General features: G+C 45.3%; 1 protein-coding gene and 1 long non-coding RNA gene across 10 annotated transcripts in view; one reads left to right on the forward strand and one right to left on the reverse strand.

Annotated features, from left to right (window-relative positions):
• The window catches only part of VWA3A (von Willebrand factor A domain containing 3A), a 60091-nt gene extending 37688 nt beyond the window's left edge, over positions 1 to 22403 (reverse strand). For 6 of the 8 annotated variants that reach the window (XR_005360830.1, XR_005360828.1, XR_005360829.1 and 3 more), the window contains exons 1-11: positions 22079 to 22403; positions 17520 to 17607; positions 17069 to 17192; positions 12361 to 12485; positions 12187 to 12264; positions 10147 to 10201; positions 6241 to 6339; positions 4727 to 4833; positions 2384 to 2509; positions 1972 to 2080; positions 1677 to 1742 (exon numbers count right to left, since the gene is read on the reverse strand). Coding sequence is in view for 4 of the 8 variants with exons in the window: in XM_038540088.1 (XP_038396016.1) it covers positions 1677 to 1742; positions 1972 to 2080; positions 2384 to 2509; positions 4727 to 4833; positions 6241 to 6339; positions 10147 to 10201; positions 12187 to 12264; positions 12361 to 12485; positions 17069 to 17192; positions 17520 to 17581 (951 nt within the window). In the remaining 4 variants the exon portion in view is untranslated. Of the gene's footprint in view, positions 1 to 1676; positions 1743 to 1971; positions 2081 to 2383; positions 2510 to 4726; positions 4834 to 6240; positions 6340 to 10146; positions 10202 to 12186; positions 12265 to 12360; positions 12486 to 17068; positions 17193 to 17519; positions 17608 to 21709; positions 21849 to 22078 lie in introns of those variants that run through there. The other 2 variants (XM_038540086.1, XM_038540085.1) reach the window with 2 other exon arrangements.
• LOC111096282 overlaps positions 21801 to 25616 on the forward strand; it is a 70042-nt gene continuing 66226 nt past the window's right edge. The window contains exon 1 of one of the 2 annotated variants that reach the window (XR_005360833.1): positions 21801 to 22579. This is a non-coding gene — a long non-coding RNA (uncharacterized LOC111096282). Of the gene's footprint in view, positions 23814 to 25616 lie in introns of both variants that reach the window. The other variant, XR_005360832.1, reaches the window with a different exon arrangement.

Raw genomic sequence — 25616 nt, forward strand, 5'->3', positions numbered from 1 at the left:
CTGCTTCTCCCTCTGCCTGTGTTTCTGCCTCTCTCTCTTTGTCTCTCATGAATAAATAAATAAATCTTAAAAAAAAATAAAGTGGTTAACTTTATGTTATGTGAATTTCACCCTCATTTCATTTTCATTTTTATTTTTTTTAGATTTTATTTATTTATTCATGAGAGACACAGAGAGAGAGGCAGAGACACAGGCAGAGGGAGAAGCAGGATGCTTGTGGGGATCCTGGTGTGGGTACTCGATCCAGGACCCCAGGATCACGCCCTGAGCCGAAGGCAGACGCCCAGCTGCTGAGTCACCCAGGTGCTCCTCACCTCCATTTTAAAAGAAAGTACAGAAGTCACACATACACACAGATTCAGATTTCTGGTTCAAACTATTGGAAGACCTGGCAGCATGGGGGTCACACTCCTCCAGAGCAACAATGGGCTGGGGCTGAGCAGGGATGCCTCCCTAGATGGGGCAGGCGCTATCTAGTCCTCCATAGCCGATGCACTCTCTGCTGTCCCCTCTGAGTCAGCTTAAGTTTTTTGTTATCCTTTTGCCGTTGTCTTGATCATATTAAAATAAGACAATGAAATTTATTGCACTTCTATTTCTACCAAGAAAATACAATAGAGAAGCCAAGATGGGCACAGGTTTTAAGGTAAAATATTTGTTTTTCTTTTTCTTTTTTTTTTAGAGACAGAGTTGGCGCTTGGCAGGTGCACATGAGGATGGGGAGGGGCAGAGGGAAAGGGAAGGGGAGAAGCAGACTCCAGGCTGAGCAGGGAGCCCGACTCCCCACTGGATCCCATGACCCTGAGATCATGACCTGAGCCAAAACCAAGAGTCAGACACTTAACTGACTGAGCCACCCAGGTGCTCCTAAAATAAAAGATTTCTTAAACCAGTTAGTTTCATTCATTTACTGTACTTTCCTAGCCCTTGTAATCTGTGGCCTCAACAAACAAGAGTCTGGGAAATGATGTAACCAGAAAGGGTGTAAACCAAGGAAAATGTTGTTTGACCTTGGCTCCTTGGTATGAAACGGTAGATTCTGTGACACTTGAATACTGTGAGATGCAAATACTCACTGGCTTATGGCTATTAATGGTTTCAGGCAAGACACAGCCTGTGAGCTGAACAGATGGTTGGATTCTCAATCTGCCAAATGGCTCTACACACACATTTGCTAATTGTTATCTCCATTGTGGACACAGGGTGCGTAATGCTATTATTAATCGGGACAAGGACACTACTGGATGGATGGCTACAGAATTCATCATTCATTCAGAATTGATTGCTGTGGGTCCCCTGTAACAGCAAGGATGTATCTTGGAGAAAGACCTGAGGCAACTGTTTCAGACTCAACTTTAGTGGGAGCAGAGGTAGGGTGGAGCTCATGTTGATGACAGAGAGTCAGGATTCCACCAGCTAGGCTTTAAAAGGCCTCTAGGCTCTCTAGTGTGCAATTGACTCATCATGCACGCTGAGCAAAGGATCTCCCATGACTTCACACTGTCCCTGTTCTTCCCACCTTCATCTTAAACTGACTATACTTGTGCAAACCTATTGAAAACAGCGGGCAGGGAGGGGGAAGCATCTATGTACTTACATAGATAGCATGGTCTATCCTGGCCCTGGTCGCCTAGACAGGGAGGTAGGAGGGGCAGTGTGTTGGCAGAAGGGCTTACCTCCGTTTCTGGGCTGTAGCAGTGGTAGTAGCCCCCAAGATGTTCTGCAAGGTTCTTTAGGACAGCCTGTAGGGATGGTGATAGGGTCAGCCCTCACTAGGGCAATGCCAATACTCCCATAAGCCTTCTCCTTGACTGAATCTCCCAACTGCCCAAAGGAAGAATTAGGTACAAGGAGAGTCATATTCTGTTCCACAACTTCAGGGGGCCTGTCCATGCATGGAGCATCCAAGATGGCCCAGCTGGATCACTATGGCCAACCCAAAGGAAACAATGAAGAATCCCAGGTACTTACAAGGGGCACCTGATTGCTGCATTTGTAGGTGATGATGTGGGTGATGAGGCCCATTCCCATGGTTGATTGTTGGATATAGTCAGACAGAATTTCAGAAGGCTGATCTGGGCTGGAGAGGAGACAGAAGAACAGGGGGTGCCCCAGTCAAATCACTTTAAGGACATTCCAGAGAAAAATGGGACCATCTACCAAATCTAACTGGCCACCTGTGGAAGATGCAAGGTGGAGTAGACTGCAGGCCTGGCCTGCCCTGGCTGCCCTGCCCCAACACCCATGGACAGATGGCCTGTGAACTAAGTCCTTCTCTCAAGTGTGTGTGAAGAGTCCTGTGTGATGGCCTTTTCTCAAACACCAGTTTGGTTCCCCAGCCCCGTTTGTGTGGTCTGTTACCCACATAGGAAAGGAGACCTACCAGCTTCCCATTATGGTCACCAGAGAATTCAGCCCTTTCAGGGTGAAGATCTTCCTCAGGGCTTGTAGCAGATTGCTGCCTCCATCAGGTTGCAGCTTCTTCACCCAGAGCTTGAGTTCCTGGAGGCTGAGGAGATGACAAACATGTAACCATGGTGCCGGGTTCAGGACACCCACGAGCTCGTTTCTGACTCACCATAATTCTTGAGGTGAATACCTTTATTCCCATTTTATAGATGACAAAACTGAGTTAGGACTTGCCCAAGGTGATATTGTAAGCAGCTGGCAACACTGGGATTTCAAACCAGGCCTGATTCAAGCCACTCTGCTACCAGAGGGTCTGAGGTAAGCTCCTTCTGTATGCCCCAAGCCACTACCCAGTCCCCCAAGTGCAGATTTAATCCCCTGGCCCCGAGAGGGCTCCAAGAGGGGGCACCATGGCCATGTGGTGGCATCTTGCATGGGCTGGGGTACACCCCAGGCCTAAGAGGGAAAATTATTTCACGCAGAGCTTTCTTGGTTAAATACCTCACATTGTTAACAGTGAGGGAGTTTTGCTCTTTCCATTTCTCTTTCCATCTGATCGAAAAAAATAAAAATAAAATTAAGAAAATCTTAGCTCATTGCCAGTAAGTCTGTCTTTCATTATAACTGTCAAGTCTCCCCTCTATATGGAGAGCAGATCCCAGGGCTACCACTTTCTCCAGCCGATGGGTTTCAAGTTGGAATTTGAGATCATTGTTTTATTTGCTTTCATTATACTTATTGTTATGGCTGCATTCTAATTACGGCAAGTGATACGGGCTTCTTGTTAGGTACTCATAGTTTCCTTCAATAATACATGTAGATGAGAGTTGATGTTTTAAAATAGTACATGTGGCAGAGATATGATCAAAATCACAAGTGGCCTCCAGGAGTGAGAAGCTTTTGCCTATGACCTCAGGGTGACTTCTAGGTCAAACATCCCAGAGATTGGGGGTCTAACTGGAGCAGAAACCACAGCTAAAACTGCTCTCATTCACTGAGATTCCCACCACACACCAGATGCTTATCCCTCACCTCATGGTCACAGTAGTTGAGTGAGGGGTAGGCATCTGGGCCTCACTCTGCTAAAGAGAGTTCGAGGACTGGTCACAGCCACCCAGGAACTGTCATAGCAGGATGCAGAGCCAGTGCTGCTGGAACTGAGCTAGAAGTGCTGGGCAAGGGGACCTCCAACCCAGAAATACATACACGTGGGTTTTCCGGGAATCAGCTCTGGGCTTTGGTAGCCAATCCTGGTTCTGCCACTCTAGACACATACCCTAACCCAAGTCCCAGTTTTTTCATCAGCAAAATGGGGACAAGAATCCTATTCCATATGCTAATTGTAAGTATTGAATAAGATCGCACATGAAAAGTGCTTAGCATGGCACCTAGTACCTGGTGGGCAACCAAGGATATACTCTTCACAGGAAAGAAATTTTTACCTACTAGCATAAGAAAGTAGAAATTCTTTTTTTTTTAATATTTTATTTATTCATAGACACACACACACACACACACACACACACACACACACACAGAGGCAGAGACACAGGCAGAGGGAGCAGCAGGCTCCAAGCAGGGAGCCCCACGTGGGACTTGATCCTGAGTCTCCAGGATCACACCTCAGGCTGCAGGTGGCGCCAAACCGCTGCGCCACCGGGGCTGCCCGAAAGTAGAAATTCTTATACATCATCCCTTGGCCCCCCCCCTCACGAATCCCCCCCAAAAAACCCAGACTAGAAGCTTCCAAATAAAGGACTAGTTAAATCACAGTACATTTATACAGTGGAATAATATGCAGTCATTAAAGAAGAATAAAGTAGATCTGTGGGTGCTAAGCGAGAATGGTACTCAAATTAAGTGCAAAGTCAAAGTGCAGGATGGTGTGATGCCTTCCCATTTATGTTTAAATAAAAGAGGACAAACATACCGAAGCATGTACATGACAGGCTGTGGAAGTATGTAGAAGAAACAGTTATTGAGAGGTGAGACAGAGACTCTGCTATTATTTACCTCTCCATACTGTGTTAATTTTTAAACGTGTATTATCGTCAAAATAAGCAAACTATCTGTGCTAGTTTGCTGGACAAAAATGGTACCTTGTAGTTGTCTTGTCTTTTCATTTTGTGGATTGTTCACAAGAGTGGCCGCTTTCCCAAAGGTTACTGATCCCTGTGTGGCTGCTTTGCGGGTTGTCTCTTTGTAGTCACTCACCTGTCAGGGTCTTGGGTTTGCACTGTATTCATTCCAGAAAGATGCTACCATGCAGGAAGGTAAATGAACAAGCAAGCACCCTGGCCAAGGTGTAGTCACTCACGTGGAGGTGCTGACATCCACGGGGTCTGGCCAGAGGGCGCTGGTGGCAGTGCCGAAGGACAGGACATACAGCTTCTCCTTGTGGCTCAGCTGCTCATTGATGAGGCTCTGGCAGACAAAGGGACATACTGGCTCCTGGAGCTGCGGGCCACTTGGAGCCTTGCCTCACTCCTCACGCTGGGGCTGGCCCCTCTGGACCCGGGTGTCAGCTGTGCTGGGACTGGGTCGCTTAGTGGACCCAAGCTGACATTTGCTTCCTGCCCACTGAGTCAGAGAGGGGTGCAAGTGCCCAGGTGACCCATCCTAGCCTGTGTGTGTGGTGGGGGCAGAGCACAGATCCCCCTCACTCTCTCCCAGTGACTGCAGGCTGATGTCTTCTTCTGGAGCAACTCCTTAGGGCTGTCACACACTTGGGTCATGCACTATGGGGGAGATGAGCATCTTAGCTACCCAACTCAATATGTGCTATGGTTGGACCATTAACCGTGGCATCCAGGGAGGGAGGACAGAGGTCAGGGGCAGTGATTTCTCTCTGAAGCACATGAGGTGGGGACGGAGCCATGGGGCACAATGGCAGCCTATTTGACGCTCTCAAGCTATAGTGGATGAATATCCAACAGTAAGACAGCTCCTGCACCCCCCTCTTCCTGGCTACGTAGAATTTCATCTCTATGCCACCAACACAGACCTTAATCTGGCTAATCTGCAACCAGCACACCTGGGGGAATCTTTAGAAACTCAACCCTGAAGACTTGTTACGAAGGGGACAACGCTGTTTCCTGACGTCTACTGAGACCAGGAAAGGGGACCGAGTCTTGGATGACTAGCCCATGCTGAGCTCTACAAAGTGTCCTCAAACTATTGCATCCAAAGCTCTAGGGGATCCCCATAGGAAAAGAACCCCTCCACATTAGTTCACAGAAGCTACAGGTTTGTTTTTTTTTTTTTCCCTGAGCACTTAACTTGCATGAATTCCTTTCATCCCATGGCAACCCTGTCAGGTGGCTACTATTCTCATCTGCATTTTACAGATGAGGAAAGGAAGGCACAGGGAGATTAGGTGGCAGCGTCACAGCCCAGAAGTAACACAGGTGATGGGGCTTGAGTCCAGTCATCTGGTTCCAGAGTCCTTCGCTTCTTTGTTATGGACAGGCGAAAGATAACAAACTAGCTCTTTGGTCCAGAAAAAGGTCTGGGACCCTGTGCTAAGCTATGCTGGACCCAGTCCAACTGATTACTGTTGGCACATCCTCTTTCCAGGGAACTGGGGGCTCCTGTGGCCAAGTCTAGTTGGTCGGGCGTGCTGTGGTGAGAATGCTAGAAGCTCACACAGGAACTGAAAATGAGCTCTACGTATTTCTTTAAACTGTAGGTGCTAATTAAGTGTGAATTGTTCTTTGCAAAACACCTCAGTTTGCAGTTGCTATAAACAAAGCCGGTTAGCAAGACTCACAGAGGGGAGGGGGGTGTGTGTGGGAGGTGGTTCCAGGTACTTCTCTTGCCAGACAGACTCACCAGGAAGTCATTTTGGAACTCCTCTTTCTGAGAGCCACTGCTCGTGGCTGACACATCAATGACAATGGCGACTCTGGCTCCCTTGATCAGACCAAATGCCTAAAACCAAAGAGGGCAAGTGGAAACAACCAACACAGCTCTGTGCTTCTCTTAAGCCTCTCACCGGGCACTTCTGCATGATGCAGAATTTGGAATGCACCCCCAGCCTCCAAAAGCAGCAGAAGGCAGGCCCATTTTGTAGATGAAAAGGCAAAACCCATTGTCCTGATTTTAGTTCTGGGCCTCATCTGCTCCTATTTTGTAGTAGCCTGGTCTGCACAAGTTTTTTTTTTTTTTTCCCCCTAATATTTACAGTCCATTCTGATAAAGGAATATATGTCCATTAAAGAAAATTTGGAGATCACGGCAAAGCATCCTTTGCAAGATATACAGTTGGATTATCTAATCACATCAGCTGATTTGATTCTACTTCTCGACATCCTTATTTGTTTTCCGCCCACTCTACCAATCAAAGGCAGATGTGTCAAGCTGCCGAGGTATTTCTGTGAGCTTCTAATTATGTTTCTAACACTGCGCTCTACGTGCAGATGCGTTGGACTTCGCCTTGGACTGTTCGTCCTGTTACAGCTGCGTTGTGAACTGGGATTTTCATTCACACGAGACGGATCATTCTTTTGGGGCAGTGGGTTCCACTTAATGCTTTTTGCCTTAAATCCTGCTTTACTGCATTTTCCTGTTCAATTTGTTTCTCTATTCCCACAGAGTACACCCCAACATTCCCTTTGAACGCTCCCTCAGCCAGGGATTTTGCCTCTGATTTCACTGAGAAAAGAAAGACAACCCAGAGTTTTGTTTTTATTTTTTAACTTTCCACACAGAACCTACCACCCTGCCTGCCCCCTTTGCCCACACACTTGGTCTTCTTCCCCCGTTATGACGTATCTACTACAACTTCAAGCTCTAAGGCCAACCTTTGACTTCCATTACCCACTGTTCTCTTGCCAACTAGGGGCTTTGCTGCTGTAATCATCCCTTCTCCTAGGTCACCAGCTCCTCCTATCTATTGTACCATTTCGATCATCATACAATCTACAAAATACTATTTCCCATCTGAAAAAGGAAAGAAACCTTTCAGGACCGCACCTGTCCCTCCTGCTTCCCTCATTTCCCTGCTTCACATTTTAGTGACACTTCCTTACCCACCCCCATTTCTCTGCAACCCCTGGGGTTAGGCTCCTGCCTCCCCACTCCCCCGAAGTTACACTTGTCAAGGTGATCCATGATCTCACTCTTGCCAAACCCAATGGTCAAATGTAGGTTCTCAGCTTCCTCTAATTGGCTTTCTTTAATTGGCTGCGTCAAGCAAGTTGAAGCACTTAACAAGTACTCTTGTCTTTCAGGACATCAGGTTTTTCTGCTTCTTCTACTTGCTGTCCAGTCCTTCTTACCCTCTCCCACCTCCCCGCAAAGTCTACATAGTAGAATGTCCTGGGAACTTGTTAGATGCAAAATCTCAAGTCCTACTCCAGATCTGCATCTAATTAGAGTCTGCATTTTAACAGCCCCCCCACCCTGCTCCGCCCACCAAAAGGTATTTGGCTGCCTTGAATGTTTGAGAAGCACAGGGCTAGGGCTTCATCTTCTTTTCTCTTCCTTATTCACATCAGAGTTTGTCAAGCCCTGAATTACTGACATTTCGAGCTGGACAATCCTCTGCTGTGGGGAGCTGACCAGTGTACTGTAGGATGTTTGGCAGCTTCCCGGGCAACCTCCTGTCTCACTCTTGACAACCAAACATTCCTGCAGACCTCACCAAATGTCCCCTGGGGGCAAAACTGTCCCCTCCTCCCCACCCTGTTAAGAACCACTCTTCTGCATTCACTCCCTAAATGATCTCATGTGTCACGGGATTAGAACACCATTAGGACCCTGATGATAATTCAAAGTCCATCTGCAGACAGAGTTCTCTGGCAGCTCCAAACATATGCATTCAACTGCCTGCTCTGTGTCTCTGCCCAGATGTCTGGTAAGCCTCAGATTTCATATGGTAAAACCAAGACCTCTTGCTTTCCTCCTCATACCTGGTCCTCTTGTGAATGGCATTCAACAGTCACCCAACCACTCTGGCCCCAAACACATCAGCAATCCATCAGCAGTCCTGCTGGCTCTACATTCAAGCCACGCCTTGAGCCCACCATTTCTCATTCCATCCATCCTAGCTCTTGAGCTGAAGTCACTACCATTCTGACCTGGCCTCGGTTCTCTACAGTCAATTTATGAAGTAGCCACGGTGATCTCTTGGAAACTTAAGTCAGATCATGTCACCCTCCTGATTAAAAGCCTCACCTGTGGAATGAGCTCTGAACTGTGTGAGGCCACCCCTGATTAGAGCCTCATCTCCTCCCCTCTCCTTCATATCACTCACTTTGTGCTTGCTACATTGGCCTGCTTGCTGCTTCTAGAACATGCCAAGCTTGTTCCTGTCTTAGAGCCTTGGCATTTGTTGTTTCCTCTGCCTGGAATGTGCTCCCCTAGATCTCTACGTGAGAGTGCCCTCATCTCCTTCAGGTGTCTGCTCAGATGTCTCCTCCTTGACCATTCTATTTAAATAGCCCTCTTTCTATCCTACTCTCTATTCCCTTGCCTTGCTTTATTTTTCTTTATAGCACTATCACTAACTTGGCTTGCATAGGATTTGCTGATTATTCATTCTCTGTCCTCCCCCATTGGACTATAATCTCCATGAAGGTGGGACCTTTGTACTGGTCATGTTTCTAATCCTCAATCCTGGACTGGTGCCTGATATGTAGTAGTCATCCAATCAATGTATGTTGAATTCATGACCCAAACAACCCAAATGCTGAGGCCTCCCAGAACATTACCAATCCTCAGGAGCCAAAAGGAGTTCAAGAGTGGGGCCAGTTCTATTCCTTTTACAGTTTACAGAAACTGTCTTTAGAGATTTTATAATTGAAAGCATTCATTCTCTTAAACTTAGCCATTGGAATTCTAGACATTTATCCTGTAGAAATAACTGGGTAAGTACATAAGAGGGAATTGAAACCTGGTGATGCCAGATATTCCCATTTTTCAAGAGAGGGCTAAAAACAGACATAAACACAGAACACCAGGATTTTAAGTCTTGGCAACTAACTCGAGAAATATTTTTAAACTAGGAGGGCCAAGAAAAACATGGCTGTGGGCCAGATTTGCCAGCATGCCACTGGTTTTTAAGTCCTGCTTTTATCCTCCATAAATATGGAAACAGACACCCAGAGAAGTGAGGCCACTTGCCCATGGCCTTGCTGACAGTAGTTGGGAAGCAGGCCCAATGCTGGCCTGTCTATCACCCCAGGCTGCCTCAACACCCAGAGGACCCACAAATTGATTTATGGGTGATTGCTTCTCTGGGATCCAGCCTGTGCTTGTTTCATGGCTCTTTTGTAGCTCCATCAGAAAAAGGTATGGTGGGGCCTGTTGATGGCTCAATCACTTAAGTGCCAACTCTTGGTTTTGGCTCAGGTTGTGATCTCAGGGTTGTGACATCCAGCCCCAACCTGTGTTGGGCTCCCCACTCAGCATGGAGTCTGCCTGAGATTCTCTCTCCCTCTCCCTCTGCCCCTCCCACTCATGTTCTTTCTCAAATAAATAAATCTTAAAAAAAAAAAAAAAAAAAAAAGAATAAAACCAACCCAGAGAAAAGGAGAGCCCAGAGACAAAGATATGACATCATCTGAGCCCATGGATACAGCTGTGTTTGGGTTTTTCATTTATGTAGGTTGAGAAATTCCTTTTTCAGCTTAAGTCAGTTTAAATTGGAGGTCTGTCATTTGCAACTAAAAGAACTGTAACAAATACAGATGGAATGAGTAAAAGGGGGCAGAAAATGAAATCCTTGCCTCTTACCTTTCTGCTGCTTTCTGTGAGCCACTGGATTCGCTGTTGGTAGAGTTTAATAGCCCTGTCAAAACACCAGAAAGACTCATCACCTAAGGTCAGCTCCAGCACTGAGTGACAGGCACTTATGTGCATGTGAAGAAGATGTGGGTGGGATTTTTGGGTACTGTCTTGCTCTTCTCAAATCTATACCTCCTCAAGTGAGACTTCCTAGTCATAGGGAGATGATCATAAATGCCCAGTAGAGGCAGTTCAGCCTCAGGTTCTCAGTGGACTGATTGACAAAAACCCCACTCAGTTTCCAAAAAGTAGTTGGGAGAACTTCTTGAACTTGCCCTATTGCAAACCATTCCAATGACTGAATAGAGAGCATGTAACAGGTGCTCAAGTTCAGGAATCATCACTTGAATTTAACTGAGCTGCCCTCACTGAGGGCAAGAGGTATTTGGCAGCCTACAAAAGGGCAAGCAAGACCTTTGGATGTGAAATGATGGGGCAGTGGGTGGTGGGTAGAGTTTTAAGGTATACATGAGGGTAAATAGAACGAAGAGTATGAGCTTCATAATAAGATGTGCTGGTCTTTGAGAGCCAGCTGCGCTGTTTACTAGCTGTGTGACCTTTGACAGGTGTGGTAACCTCTCTGAACCTCCAACATAAAGATAATACCAGGACTCCACCCAAGTCAATTTGACAAAAGTCAGATTACTGAAAGCCAATTCCCTAAAAATCAATTTGAATTAGCTGAATGGACTTGAACCTTCCTTAACATGCTTGATTCACGATTAAAACCAATCAACCAAAATATTACAAAATTTTTAAAAAACCTATTTAAAACTTCATACCCAATAAAGTTTGCCACACAGGTTATAGCTAAGGGGCAACTGGGTGGCTCAGTAGTTGAGCATCTGCCTTTGGCTCAGGGTGTGATCCCGGGGTCCTGGGATCAAGTCCCACATTGGGCTCCCTACAGGGAGACTGCTTCTTCCTCTGCCTGTGTCTCTGCCTCTTTCTGTGTCTCTCATGAATAAATACATAAAATCTTAAAAAAAAAAAGTTACAGCTAAAATGTTTTGATAAATCTGGCAAATTGGTCAGTTATCAACTGAATTTTGGATATTTGGTTTGAGAGTGATATATCTCCAGTTGTGATAATTAAACAAGATAATGCACACAGCCTTTAGTAGAATTCCTGACACATTAATAAATTACAGGTATTAATTATTACAGGCTTTTAAGAAACCCCAAGTAAACAGTAATAATGGATCATAGATTGCTACAATAGGGATGGAATATATATATATGTGCTCTGAAAATCTGGTTTGGGAGAGGATAGACTGCCTATTTTTGTTATACATTTGCAAAAGTATAAACCCAACCAATCTGTCATCGAAAGTGATCACTTAACTATTACACCTCAGATGAAGGTGTGAGGTTTTACGTGCTCACCCAAAGGGCCCATGGATTTTAAAAGGCTGAGAAAAACTGGTATGATCCAATCTCTTTATTTGAGGAAAGAGGCATTTAGGACCAGATGTGGGAGAGACCTGCCCAAGAACCCAGAGATTGTTTTTCAAACAAACTTTTTTTTTTTAAAGGTTTTATTTATTGGGACTCCTGGGTGGCTTCAGTGGTTGAGCATCTGCCTTCAGCTCAGGGTATGATCCTGGGGTCCTAGGATCAAGTCCCACATCAGAGTCCCTGCAGGGAGCCTGCTTCTCCTTTTGATTATGTCTCTGTCTGTCTCTGTCTCTCTCTCTCTCTCTCTGTGTCTCTTATGAATAAATAAATAAAATCTTTTTTGACTATTTATTTATTTATTTTAGAGAGAGTCAGGGGGAAGGGGCAGAGGGAGAGAGAGAGAATCTCAAACATACTCCATGCCAAGCATGGAGCCCAATGTGGGATGGGGTTGGATCTCACGACACTGTGATCACAACCAGAGCTGAAATCAAAGAGTTGGTTGCTTACTGACTGAGCCACCCAGGCACCACTGGACACAGTTACTTTCAGGCTGCTGGAATGAGGAAATTCCTGAGCTCTCATACTTACTCAGAAAGCCTTGATTCAAACTGGTGGATGATCTGGGTGGAGAAGTGCACTTTCCTCATCACATTGCTGCCTTCCTCCCTGAAGAAGCAAAGTCTTATGAAGGGGTCTCCCAGGATGGGGCAGGAGTGTGCAGGACCTAAAGGGTTGGGGTGAAGGGAAGGGTGCCAGACTCACAGCACAGCGGTGCCCTGGCTAAGCAGGTCAGCCAGGGTGAGCCTCTCAAACTGTAAACTGCGTGTTGAAAGCCAGTCTTCTGAGTCCTCCCAAGCCGAAGGTTGGGTCTCATCTCCCTGCAGCCTCTGTGAGACGGAGCCAGAATCAAACAGAAAAGTGGGGAAAGAGGGCAAGGCTGAGGACTCCCTAGGTCTCCTCCACCCAGATGCCCAAGGCTTGCCAACTCCAGTGGGTCCTCCCTGAATGCAGTCTGTTCAAGAACTCAACTTGCGGATGAATGTGTGGTTCAGTGGTTGAACATCTGCCCTTGGCTCAGGGAGTGATCCCGGGGTCCTGGGATCGAGTTCTGAACCAGGCTCCCGTATAGAGCCTGCTTCTCCCTCTGCCTGTGTCTCTACCTCTTTTTCTGTGTCTCTCATGAATAAATAAATAAAATCTTTTAAAAATCTTAAATAAAATCTAAAAAAAAAAAAGAACTCAACTTGCTGAGGGAACTGAGGAGGCCTGTGTCCAGGGCCAGCTGCTCTGGAAATACCCATTCTCATCCCTCACCTCATCCCCAGTGTGTGGCTAGACAATCTGAGCGTTGCTTACCACATCTTGCCTGTGAGAGACTGGATATGAGAGACAGTGGCCAGACCACATAGGACGATAACACTCCGACCCACCACCTTGATAGCAACCAGTCCATGAAGCCAAACCACAACTGTAGCAACTGTCCCAGAAGGATCAAGACATGGTCAATGACCGCCAGCTTTCCTATTTTTGTTCCACATCCAACTCAGGACCCACCAGAGACAACCAAATATGCCCTCAAAGCCAATCATAGGAGATGCCTGGCTTCTAGTTAGCGCACTTCCAGCTTCCTCATGCCAACATTTCCCTTCTGGGCATACCTGAAGCTTTTCCCTTTTTCACTCTAAAGCTCTCCTACTTCCCTGCCTTTGAGTCTCTGCCAAACACAAGTGAAAGTGGCTGGCTCCCTTGCTATAAACTCTGAATAAACTTCCTCTCTTCTCATGTGGGTGTTCTTTATTTCCGTACTTGCATTTTCTGTATCTTGCCCAGAGTCCTGCCTTGCTATCAGTCTGATGGGTCCTCACCCAACATTGTCGGCTGATGGAAGAAGGAATGGGTTTATCCCATCTAGTCCAGAAGCCAGAAACAGGAACAGCAGGTAGGAATTTTAAATACAGAATTCCCTCGCCATCACAGGAGTCTGACCACGAGGACTATGCCCTCTTGCTTATACTTAGGGACACCTGTGTCACTTTCACTGTGCCAAGCTCAGGATTTGGGTGGTGGCCTTGGTGGTGGAGCTGAAGTTGTTCTTGGCAATCATTCAACACTGGTGGTGCTTTCTGGAACCCAGAAGGCAGAGAAAACGGACTGGAAGCTCTGAGCCCATTTGGCCTTGATCATCTCTCCTGGGGGCAGGCATTTCTTTCTTCCCCCAGTAGGTGTTTCTGAGACCTTCTATGAACTAGGTGCTGTCATTGGTGCTTGGGCTACAGTGTGAACAAGATAAAAATGTTCTTGCCTTCTTGGACTTACATTTTCGTGTGGGTAAGGTAAACAGTAGAGAAGAGATGAAATCAGTGTATGTAATTTCAGAAAAGAACAGTTCTAGTAAGAACATGGAGCAGGGAAATGTAATAGTGAGTAGGGTGGAGATGGGGAGGTCACTTCAGCTGGGGCGGGGGTAAGAAAAGGCTGCTGTGGGCGCCCCAGATGGCTCAGCGGTTTAGCGCCGCCTTCAGCCCAGAGCCTGATCCTGGGGACCCAGCATCAACTCCCACGTCAGGCTCCCTGCATAGAGCCTGCTTCTCCCTCTGCCTGTGTCTCTGCCTCTCTCTCTCTCTCTCATGAATAAATAAATAAAATCTTAAAAAAAAAAAGACTGAAATTAAAAAAAGAAAGAAAGAAAGAAAAAGGCTGCTGTGAGCTGAGATCTAGAGGTTAAGAGGGAGCTGGCCCTAGGGGGCCTGCTGACTCAGTTGGTTAAACAGCTGCCTTCAGCTCAGGTCATGATCCCAGAGTCCTGGGATCAAGCCCCACATTGGGCTCTTAGCTCTGCAGGGAGCCAGAGCCTGCTTCTCTCTCTCCCTCTGCCTGTTGCTCCCCCTGCTTGTGCTTTGTCAAATAAATAAATAAAATCTTAAAAAAAGAAAGAAAGAAGAAGGAGAAGAAGAAGAAGAAGAAGAAGAAGAAGAAGAAGAAGAAGAAGAAGAAGAAGAAGAAGAAGAAGAAGAAGAAGAGGAGGAGGAGGAGCCGGCCCTGTGCATAGCTAGGGCACCACTATTCCAGACAGAGGCATGGAGTGGGGAAGGTGTCGGACTGTTTGTAGAGCAGAAAGGTGGCCACTTGCAGTTGGAATGTGTAACGTGACATGAAAAGGGGCTGGGAAGGTGTGCAAGGCCTGGTTCAGACAGGGCTTCCAGAGTAATCACTGTTGTGTAATATACATAAGATGTAAGTGTTGCCAGAATTGGGCATGACTCGCCCTGGCCATGGTATGGCATCATAAGGGAGGCCGGCTGAGTCCCACTACGATGGAGATTGCCCTGCAGCATCTGATGGCTGGGGAATGGGCCTGCGCACTGTTTAGCCCACCTGGACTGCATCCACATCAGACATGGCTGTGCCATTCTCCTGGGCACCTGATTGAACCCTAAGTGGGTGCTGCTTGGGCTTGTATCTTCAGGACTTTTGTAGTGAGTGAGGTGTTTGACAAAGGGTTGAAAACTGCAGATAGCTGATTGAGCTCCACTAGACAGGGTAGAGGACACAAGGAGAGTCCAGAGAAGAGCAGGAGAGAATAAAGGAGTGCAGTATGTGGGGTTCTCCATCTACTTGCTTTGTGATACTGGGCAAGTCCATGTGGCTCTTTTTTCACCTGTACAAGGGGCATTTGAGGCTAAGCCAGCACATAGCCTTGGGTGTCCCTGCATTAACAGATCTCAACAATGGTCCATATCTCCCCCTCAATGAAAATGAAATCCTGCTATTATATTCCAGCTAGATACAATTGTAAGCCCTCAGTTCTGTGCCTGAGGCCTGTTCACTGCCCTGTTTCAAAAGGAAATTAGCAAGTAAAAGAAGTGCGAATAACAGTATAGAGCAAACACTTAAATCGTACTTACTATCTGTCAAGCACTGTCCATATGTTGACTCATTTAATTCTACAAAGTAGTTTCCAGCATTACCCCAGAGAAACCGAGGCACAGAAAATTTAAGTAATTTTCCCAAAGTCACATAGTTGGTAGGTGGTACAGCTGGGACTCAAACCCAAGCTGCATAGCTCATGTTAGCATCAAACTGTGAGTATCTTTGTGAAGGATTGAGGGGGAACTGACTAAAAAGATAACTTTCTCATATGATTTTATGCTAATAATGTCCTGCCCTTGGACAGCACCACCTAAAATCATGGTCCCTATCTTGCACTTAGGGAAACGCTGCTTTACCTTGTATAAACAGTAGATGTCACTCTCTTCATCTTTCAGGACTCAACTGACTCCCTGGTTGATAACATCATGCATGGTAGACTGATAATTCACCTTTCTTCCATCTTACTTGCATTTGAATGTGAAATGACCCATCGTGTTTTAGGACATGGGTTTGATATTATTGCTATTTGAAGTCCACCATTACCACATGGACATGATAGATTTTCACTGTAGGGCCCACTGATTACATACTAAGGTATGGGCTTCATATAGAAAGTAGGAAGATCTTTGTTTTGGGGCAATCCTTTTTCTTTCCCCTGCTATTCATCTGTGAAGTAAAGGAGGTCCCAGCTGTAGCTGGTAAGTGTATGAGGGGTCCTTGTACACCTGGGAAGTCATGTATTGGATATGAAATGAGATGAAGTAAAGACTCATATTATATCAACATCTGAAGTCATTGAAAAGAATCCCCCAGAATCTCCAGACTATTGACATTTCCTCATTTTCTTTTAATTAAAATTACTTTCCTCTAGTGCCAATACTTGAGAAAAGCAAAACAGGACCATTTTCCTGATTGTTTGATTGCATTAGAACTGTATTATTTTTGACAGATTGTCATCTCAGACATATAATCTTTAAGCTCTCAGGTAGATTAGGTAGGTGATTATAGGACCAGGCTTGCACCTAACTATCCCAATGACAATTATTTCTGTGGTAGAGTGAATTCTGAGGTCTAGACCATCCATCTACCATCGTGGGAAAACAACGTGTGTTGTGTGTCAACACACACAACAGTGTGTCAACAGTGTGTCAACTGTTTATCAACACATTGAGAGTCAGCCTAAAACCACAGTTCTGGTTATTCTAGAAGTTAATTCTCTTGCTGCAATGCTCTTGCTCTGATAGCACTTCCAGAAACTGATTTTTGGATCTAGCTTTTAGGAAATCCTGAAAGAAACACAAATCTCAGAAAGGGGAATTTTAGAATTACATTCTCTAGTCTTCAGGTTTTGCTAACATAGACAATTTTCATATACTCCTGAATATTTAATGATATGACCAAGAAGGCTATAAAATTTCTATACACAGAATAGAGGTTCCTGTCACTTCTAAAGGCAGAGGATTAGAGGTGAATGCTTAATGATCATTTTCTATCCTGAGATCCTATGTGAGGAAAGAAACACCCAGAGTTTAACACATTCTGCATTCCCTGACTATGATTTGTAAGCACCATGACTCGGTTAAGGCACTAATGTTTTTACCAGTAAGTCTTGTGTCTGGTTAACATGTGTAACCAGTAGTCCATTGTCTGGATTTTGGTCAAGTCCATGGATATCCTTCTGGTCCAATTGCTTCTTTGGATCTCTGTCATTGTTTCTCCTCACACTACAAAACACACAGTGAGTGACTGATCAATGTCCCAGCACTAGACATTGGTTCCACATTGCCAGGGTCTCCAGAGACATTTTTATTTCTGTATGGTAACTGGGAAGGGTTCCTATAGAGTCCTGATAAAAGGTGGACTCCAGGTTCATAAGACATTTTATTCAATTGTTCAGGTAGTGAGAAAACTGAAGCCCCTGGGCGTGAGATGATGCCATGACCTTTTATCCAGTCTCACTTGGAGGCAGGTCCCCCTTCCCCCTCCTCAACCAGAAGGAACAAAATGTGGTTGCTGTTGTTTTCATTTGAAAAATCAGAGAGGATGCTTACCAATGATTTTCCAGAAACTTATTATCACGACCATGGAAGTCATGAGTAATATGTGTAGCCATTATAAAAACACCCGGCACTTATTTTCCTGGGGAGAAAAGGAATACCAGAAAGAGAAAGATAAATGAGACAGTAGCATAGAGACAATAGCTTTCGCAGTATCTATAGTCAACTCAATTCTTCTGTCATTCATTCATTTATTAACTAAATGCTTTTCGAACACTTCCTAGGTGCTAGGTGCTGAGGATATGATGGTGAATAATGTAAGGGAGGCTTCTTCACTTTGGTACTTTTGACATTTTGGACAGGGTCATTCTTGGTCGAGAAGCTGTCTTATACATTGTGGGATGCTAAATAGCATCCCTGGTCCTCCCTAATATAGGCCAGTAGCATACCTACTTCCCAAGTTGTGACAACCAAAAATGTCTATAAACATAACCTAACATCTTCTGGGGAGCACAGTCGTCCCCAGTTGAGAACCACTGAGCTAGAACTTCTATGCTAGAGGGGGAAGATGGATGTTAAAAAATGAAATATAGTATATATGGAAATTGTGGCACATGCTAGGAAGGATGTGAATAGGATGATGGGATGGAGAGTAATTAGGAAAGAGGTCTGGTTTGCATAGGTAAGGTGGTCAGTGAAGCCTTGACCATGAGGAGCTCAGACCTTCGTGAAGGACAGGAAGGAGATGGCCTTGTTAAGAGTATGGTGAGGGCTGAAGTGGGCAGAGAAGGCAATGAGTGAGGGCTGACCCTGCAGCCTGCTCCTCACAGCTTAGAGTCAGCTGTGGACGGGAACAAGATGGATCAATCAGATCCTCTCTGGGAATTTGGAATAAGAGTTACGGGACCACCATGTACATTCAGAAGCAGGAAAAGCTGGTCTTCAGATAAAGGGGAGTGAGTGGTCCTTCCCTGCCTTGGTTTCCTCGGGGCCATTCTCTCTTGCCTTCTTCCTCTCTCTGCTGGCTCCTTCCTGGTCTCCCGTCCCAGACTCATTTTTTCCCCTCTACCGGAGAATTTTAAGTCGGTATTCCTCAAGGCTAAACTATGCCTTCTCTAACCTTCTCTATTTTTTTTTCCTAGGCAGTCTTATCTTTCACTGTCCATGGGCTCCAACTACAATGTACATGCATCAATGACCGCCCCCCCCCATGGCTGGTCAAAAATCCCTACCTCCCACTCTGACTGCCAACCTCCCACTCTGTGTTCATCAACACGGGATATTTCCACCTGGAGTATCTCAAACTCAACGTGTCCCAAGACTGAATTCATATTCCTTACAAACTTATCCTCTTTGCGGTATTTTCAAGCTTAAAGAAAAGACCCACTCTTCATCTCCTTATATGAGTCTGAATCCTAGGAATTATTCCTGATACCTCATTCCCCATATCAAATCCATCACCCAAACTTGTTAATTTTCCCTCTCTCAAATCTCTCCACTTATCTCTGTCTCCAGTGACATTTTCTGTCTAGGCCACTGTCATCTCTGCCACAGACAACTCCAATAGACCCTAACTGGCCTCCTCACCTTCCCTCAGACCCTCCCATCCAGTCTGTTCTCGCTGAAGCTAGAGTGATCTTTTAAAAATACAAATCCAATGCCATACCTTCTTTTCTTCCTCCTGCTTCAAACTAATCAAAGCCTTCTCTTCATTTCTAGGATGAAGACTAAGATCCTTACAATGGAGTTTGAGGTCTTGCATGATCTGGCTGCTGCCCACCTACCTTTCCAGATTTCCCCCTGCTCCCCCATTTTGTGTCCCACGACCCCTCCTTCAGTTCCTGGAATGTTATACAGTCCCTTTAACCACAGGGCCTTTGCATGGGCTGCCTTTGCTCTGGAACATCCCCTCCTGTCTCCCGCAACTCATTCCTGATATTTCGGCCTAAGTGTCACTTTCTCGGGGAAGGCTTCTTCACCCTCTTGCTGTATTTCGGGTCCTACGTGTTATGTAAACTTTCACAGAACTGTGCTCCTTTCTTTCAGAGTACTTATTTTAATTTAGAATGATACATTCACTAGTGATTTTTAAAAATTGGTGTCTCTCTCCCATCAGACTATAAGTTACAAGAGAGCAGGGACTGGCAGGCCATAAATTCTTGGTGGAGGGGACGTTAAAGGAGGGGAGGAGGTTGAGAAAGTGCCTTGGTTCCTGAATTTCTAAATGCTGATCCCAGGTACTTGTGAGAACTGCCTCCACTTTTTGCTCTTGGGTTCCATAAAAAACCCTGTTCCTTGTAATTCCCTATCTTTCTGCTTCAGCTAGCTCATTTAGATTTCTGTTACTTGCAACCAGAAAAAATTGGCTAAAATACAACAAGAGAGAAACTCGGGAATTGCAGCTTGAAAATTTGAGAGTGTGCATTCTTATGAAATCATTAAAGAAAATAGCATAATGATGGTGCAGCAACTTGGTTTTCTCTCTGGGGTCTTTAACCTTTTACTCAGAGGATGCTTTGTTTTTTTGGGAAGCACCAAGATAATGTGGCAACGTTGTTAATGTTAAAAAAATGTTTAAAAAACAACTGGCTTTCCTTCAGGACTCTTGGCTGAGAGACCAGTGACGGAAACTGTTGAAATAGAAATGCTTCGTGAACACTGCATGCCCCGCAATGTCCCAGTTCCAGTTTTTCAGTGAATGATTAACAATCTAATGAATTCAGAGGCCTACACGACTGGATTATAGGGTGACTGTTGTGACTGATGGAGGAGGGTGTGGTCAGCATAAAACACGGACACAATGTAGTGTTCTAGAAAGCACTGGACCTTGGGTTTCTTCATCTACAGAATAGAACGGGGTTGCTAGTAACTGCCCTGCCTGCTTCAACACAGCCATCAAGAGACCCATCTCTGACGTGGGAATGTCAAAGAGCTCTGTAAATACAGACTACTATAGAAATGCAGAATAGTGTTAGAAGGATGTGCTGCTTCTTCAAGCGCTTCAGCATGTGACACATAAGCCATCACTCATCCCATGAACATTTTTAGGATGTTTGCTGGGTGCCAGGAAGAGCTGGTACTGAGGAGGCAGAGATGAATTGCAAAAGGCCCTTACCCTCCATCTTTGCTCAAATGAAACGTCATTAGAGAGCTTTGATTACCCCATCTCAAATAGTACCCTCTCCACACCCTGCTTTACTTTCTTCAGAACATCTTTTGTTTTATCATCTGGAGTATTATTTACTTACTTATTACCTTTTCCCCTCACCCATCAATCCACTAAGAGTAAGATCCATGAGGGAAGGGACTTCGTTATGTTCACTGTCGGAAACCTTTTGTGTAGTCAATGCCTAAAACATAGTAGCTGCTCAAAAAATTTGTTGAATTAGTACCCTCAGGGCAGGTCTGGAGTTTAGACAAAGGTGGGCCAGGTAACCCTGGGGGACTGGGCTCAGGTGGGGAAGGGGATATGTAGACTGGCCCCTAGGAGATGACATCTTGGTCAAAGGGAGAGAGGGAGTAGCCCTGGTTACTGGATAAAAGAAAACCTCCAGCTAGTTTCCTTGTTTGTTAATAGCTGGTCTCCTAAACATCCAGGACACAGCCATCCCCAGGGTTTGTATTTTGAATGGCTGAACAACCTAAGCCTTGCCCGCATCCAATCCATTTTATGTTCTGCTGACAGAATGATTTTTCTGACATGCAGAGTTGTTCACCTGTTTAGAACCCGCCATGGGCTCCTCAGGGCCGGGGATCATGAAGCTGAACCTTTCTCACAATGTTTACCATTCTTTTCAGGACCTGTTCCTTGCTTACTCCTCCACCTTACCTCTTACCCTTCTATAGCCCCTGGCAACCCCTACTTACATGCACCTTACATGCACTATTTCACACCCTCTGTGTTCAAGTTGGACCTGCCTCTAGAAACACCCTTAGCCCTTTTTGTTTGACAAGAAAACCCAGCAAGTCTATTCTGAACCGCATTTGCTGCCCCCAACTCCCAGGAAGGAAATCATTTCCTCCAGTGGGGGGGGCTGCCTCATACCAAGTTGTCATGATCCTTTTTCCAGAACAGCCCAGCTACTGCCTAGTCTACGGTTGCACCCCCAGCACCTAGCACAGCACCTGGTATGTAGGGAGCAGAGGCCCATGGGCCCAGGCTCCTTAAACCTTTTTCACTCGGTCCAGAGCTCAGAGTCTGGCTGTCCTCTCTCTCAGCGTCCTGCCCACCCCATGACACTCACCCTCATCTGCATTTCTCCATTTATTTCTCCATCTTTGGGAGAGGGGCCCCTGGTCATTCCAAGACTCTGCTTTTCCTGGTTCCCACTTCCTCTAAGCTCCTCCAAGCAACTCAACAGCAGAGCCTGCCCTGCCGGGAAGTGTTAGCTGGTCTCCAAGGTAACAGACTGCACCACTGCCACCTGAGGCAGGGACAGGGGAATACCTCCCTCACCCCACTTCATCTTAATAACTGACTTTCCCCAGGCACTCTGCTTTTCTCCACTCCTACAAAAGCCTGGAAGCAATATTTGGGCTTCTATTTCTAGAATCTTTGGGTTGGCAGGAAACTGTGGTTTAGACCAGGAGAGCCCTGGTACGTGCTGCCTTACCGTGGTAGGAACTGAAGACAGGTAGCAGAGAACCTGCACCGTGCCAGGCGTGAAAGCTGGTAACTGCCTCCTCCTTCTCAGATTCCCTGGGGTCCCCCCAGCACACACCCTGAGAGAGGTCTGGCATTCCCTCACCTCCACCAGGTCCAGCCCCACTCAAAACTGGCTAAAACAGCATCAGGCTCAGTGACCTCTTAGCGTCAGAAGAGATCATCTACTGCAGTGGTTCCCACACCCAGGTGCCCATCAGAATCACCTGGGTTGTTTGCTAAGGAAACATACATACATTCCCATTTGGGAGACTGATACAGAACTGTGAGAGAGTGTAGGAACATGAGTCTTTAACAATGGTCCCGGTGATTGTGATGTAACCAGCCCTTGGCCCATAGCTGGGGGACCCTCTTCAAGTCCTTTTTTTTACAGAAGTCAAGAGAGATGAAGTGATGTATCCCTGTCAACCAGCTTGTAAGAGGCTAAGAGATCTCCACTTAGTTTATCTAGGTAGTTTCTCAAATGTCTGTACTTCCTGAACCTTTCATTTGATAATGTAGAACATGTGCTCCTTGCAGTAATCATCCTATGGCAGAGAACCTCTTCTGATGTTGACACTAGCAGTGGCTCCTATAGACCCGATCAGAAACAACAAAATCCCTCGAAATAGAAATTGCTTACCTACCACCAGTCACTGTGGGCAGTAGTCATGGGTTGACAATAGTGTGGCATTCGGAAGGGCATTTTGTCAAAACCAACAAGGCAGGAGAGGAAGGAGATCAGAGAGAGGTAAAGTCAGAAAATGGAAGTCATAAGAGGCCGAGAGCAACCAACAAATGGCTACTCTGTGAATAAGAGGGGAAGGTCCTTGTGCCCTCCCTCTTGGAAATCCTGGGCAGAAGGGGCTGGCTAGCTTTGAGATGCCATTTTGGAAGACATGAGGGCCGAAGACAGGTAGTTTAACACCTTCACAGTTTCCTTGGCTCCTGGATACATAGGTTCTCAACATTTTGCAAGAAGTAAAACCCAATACTGAAATGTCACTGTTCTTGCTTTTTTTCCTCCTGGAGCCTATACAATACACATATTCTGAATGTATTTGTGTCAGATAGATAAAGTGGTGTAAGATTTTCAGGCTGTATGACCAGGCAGGAGGAAAACTATGTGTGCATACCATCTTTCCTATCTCTCCTCAGATGGTATGTAGCTCATTTGGGGCCCCTGTAAGGAATTAGAGCACAATAGGAATTTGTGTTTCTTACCTTAGGTTCTTAGAACCTGATTACAGTCAAACCTCTGATCTTTATTTAAGAGCTGTAGCCTGGTCCCTCTGCCCCAAATATATTGATTGTGGGATTTCCTAATTCTCCCATTAATTCTATTTTTGTTTCATGTACTTTTAAGTTCCAGTATTACAGAATACACACTTAGATTGTTCTTTCTCCTTAAATGACCATTTGCCGTGGTCTGAATTTTTGTGTGTCCCCACCCCTACCCACCAGCCCCTAAATTCGTATGTTGGAAACTTACCCCCTAAAGCGATGGTATTAGGAGGTGAGATAGGAGGCAGTTAGGTCAGGAGGGGAGAGCCCTCATGAATGGGATTAGTATCCTCATAAAAGAGGATGGACAGAACTCTGTAGCCCCTTCTGCCTGTGAGAATACAAGGAGTTCTGCAACCCAGAAGATGACCTTTACCCGACCATGCTGGTACCCTGATCTTGGACTTCCAGCCTCCACAACTGTGAGAAATACATTTTTTTAAAGTGTTGTTGCAATGAATATTGTTTTACATCCTTGTGCACTGTGAGATTTTATTTCTGTAAGATAAAGACACAGAAGTAAAATGTATGAACCTAAGGGCTTTATTTTAGAAGTATAGGCCTGGGGCACCTGGGTGGCTCAGTTGTTTAAGTGCCTGCCTTCAGCTCAGGTCATGATCCCAGAGTCCTGGGATCGTGTCCTTCATTGGACTCTCTGCTCAGCAGGGAATCAGCTTCTCCTTCTACCATTCCCTCCCAACCAAATCCTCCCCCACCTTGGGCTCTCTGGCTCTGTCAAATAAATAAATTTAAAAAAAAATATTTTATTTATTTATTCATGAGAGACACACAGAGAGAAAGAGAGAGGGAGAGAGGCAGAGACACAGGCAGAGGGAGGGAGAAGCAGGCTTCATGCAAGGAGCCTGACGTGGGACTCGATCCTAGGTCTCCAGGATCACGCCCTGGGCTGAAGGCAGCGCTAAGCCGCTGAGCCACCCAGGCTGCCCAAATAAATAAAATCTTAACAAAAACAAACAAACAAACAAGTATAGACCCTAAAAATGAAGTTTTTTCCTAAGTGCATAGCAAACTCATAAGTACCTCCTTGATTTTTTTCAAATCTGGAAAAAAAAAATGAATTCCAAAGCTCTTTTAACTTGTTGATGAATGCTATAGTGTTGTGCCATATTTAGTCTATAAACCACCTGTGTTGGACTGAGCAAATAGTGGTGACTTTGATGATCTTGTCTTCAGCATTTAAAACCCCCTTTGGGGGTGGGGGTGAATGGGTGACGTGCACTGAGGGGGGCACTTGATGGGATGAGCACTGGGTGTTATTCTCTATGTTGGTAAATCGAACACCAATAAAAAATAAATTTATTATAAAAAATAATAAAAAAAATAAGACCCCTTTGTCTTTTTTTAACTGAGATATGACATAACATTATATTAGTTTCATGTGTATACCATAATTCGATACATAATATATTGCAAAAATGATACCACAGTAAGTCTAGTTAACAGCTAATTAGATTTGTGTTTTATAAGCCGCCTAGTCTGTGGTATTTTGTGATAGCAGCCTAAACAGACTAAGATGATATTATTGCACAACATTTTAAAAAGATATTAAGTTGTATTTTGCTTTCTTCCTTTCCTTTATTTCAAGCCAGTAGCAGGTGCTTTTTGTTGGGTTGAGAAGTAGCCTGAAATCAACATTTTTTTCTGTCTTTTGTAAGATCCTAAGCTAACTGAAAGATTAAAGTGACGTGCCAAAGCACGGGAGGTGAAGGATGTGTTTAATGTCAAGAGGAAAAGTGTGAGAGTATCAAGATTCTTTCAGTTAAAAGACACAAACCCAACTCAAACTGGCTTAAGGAAAAGAAGGAATTTATTTGCTCAAACAACAGAAAACTCCAAGGATTTTCTGGCTTTGGCCATGGCTTGATCCAAAGGCTAATATGATGTTAATAGAAATCTGTCTCCAGTTTTCAGCTCCTTTCTTCTGTGATTGCTTTATTCTTAAGTAGGGTCTTCATGAATGGTTGTCAAACTTGGGACACCAGCAGCGCTCAGCTCCCCCAGCTCCCCCAACTTAGCAATCCTAAAAGAAGAGCACCTCTTTCCCGAGGAGCTCCGGGAAAAGCCCAGCCTTGGCTTGGTCACGCAGTCCACTCCTTTCTGAAACAATCTCTGTAACTCTAATTGGCCAGACCTGGCTTCTGCATCCAGTCTTGGAGCCAGAGGGTGAAAAAAGCTGGGTTTGTTTTGTTTTGAACCAAAGAAGG

This window comes from Canis lupus, chromosome 6, assembly GCF_011100685.1.
Source record: "Canis lupus familiaris isolate Mischka breed German Shepherd chromosome 6, alternate assembly UU_Cfam_GSD_1.0, whole genome shotgun sequence".
Taxonomy (NCBI): Eukaryota; Metazoa; Chordata; class Mammalia; order Carnivora; family Canidae; genus Canis; species Canis lupus.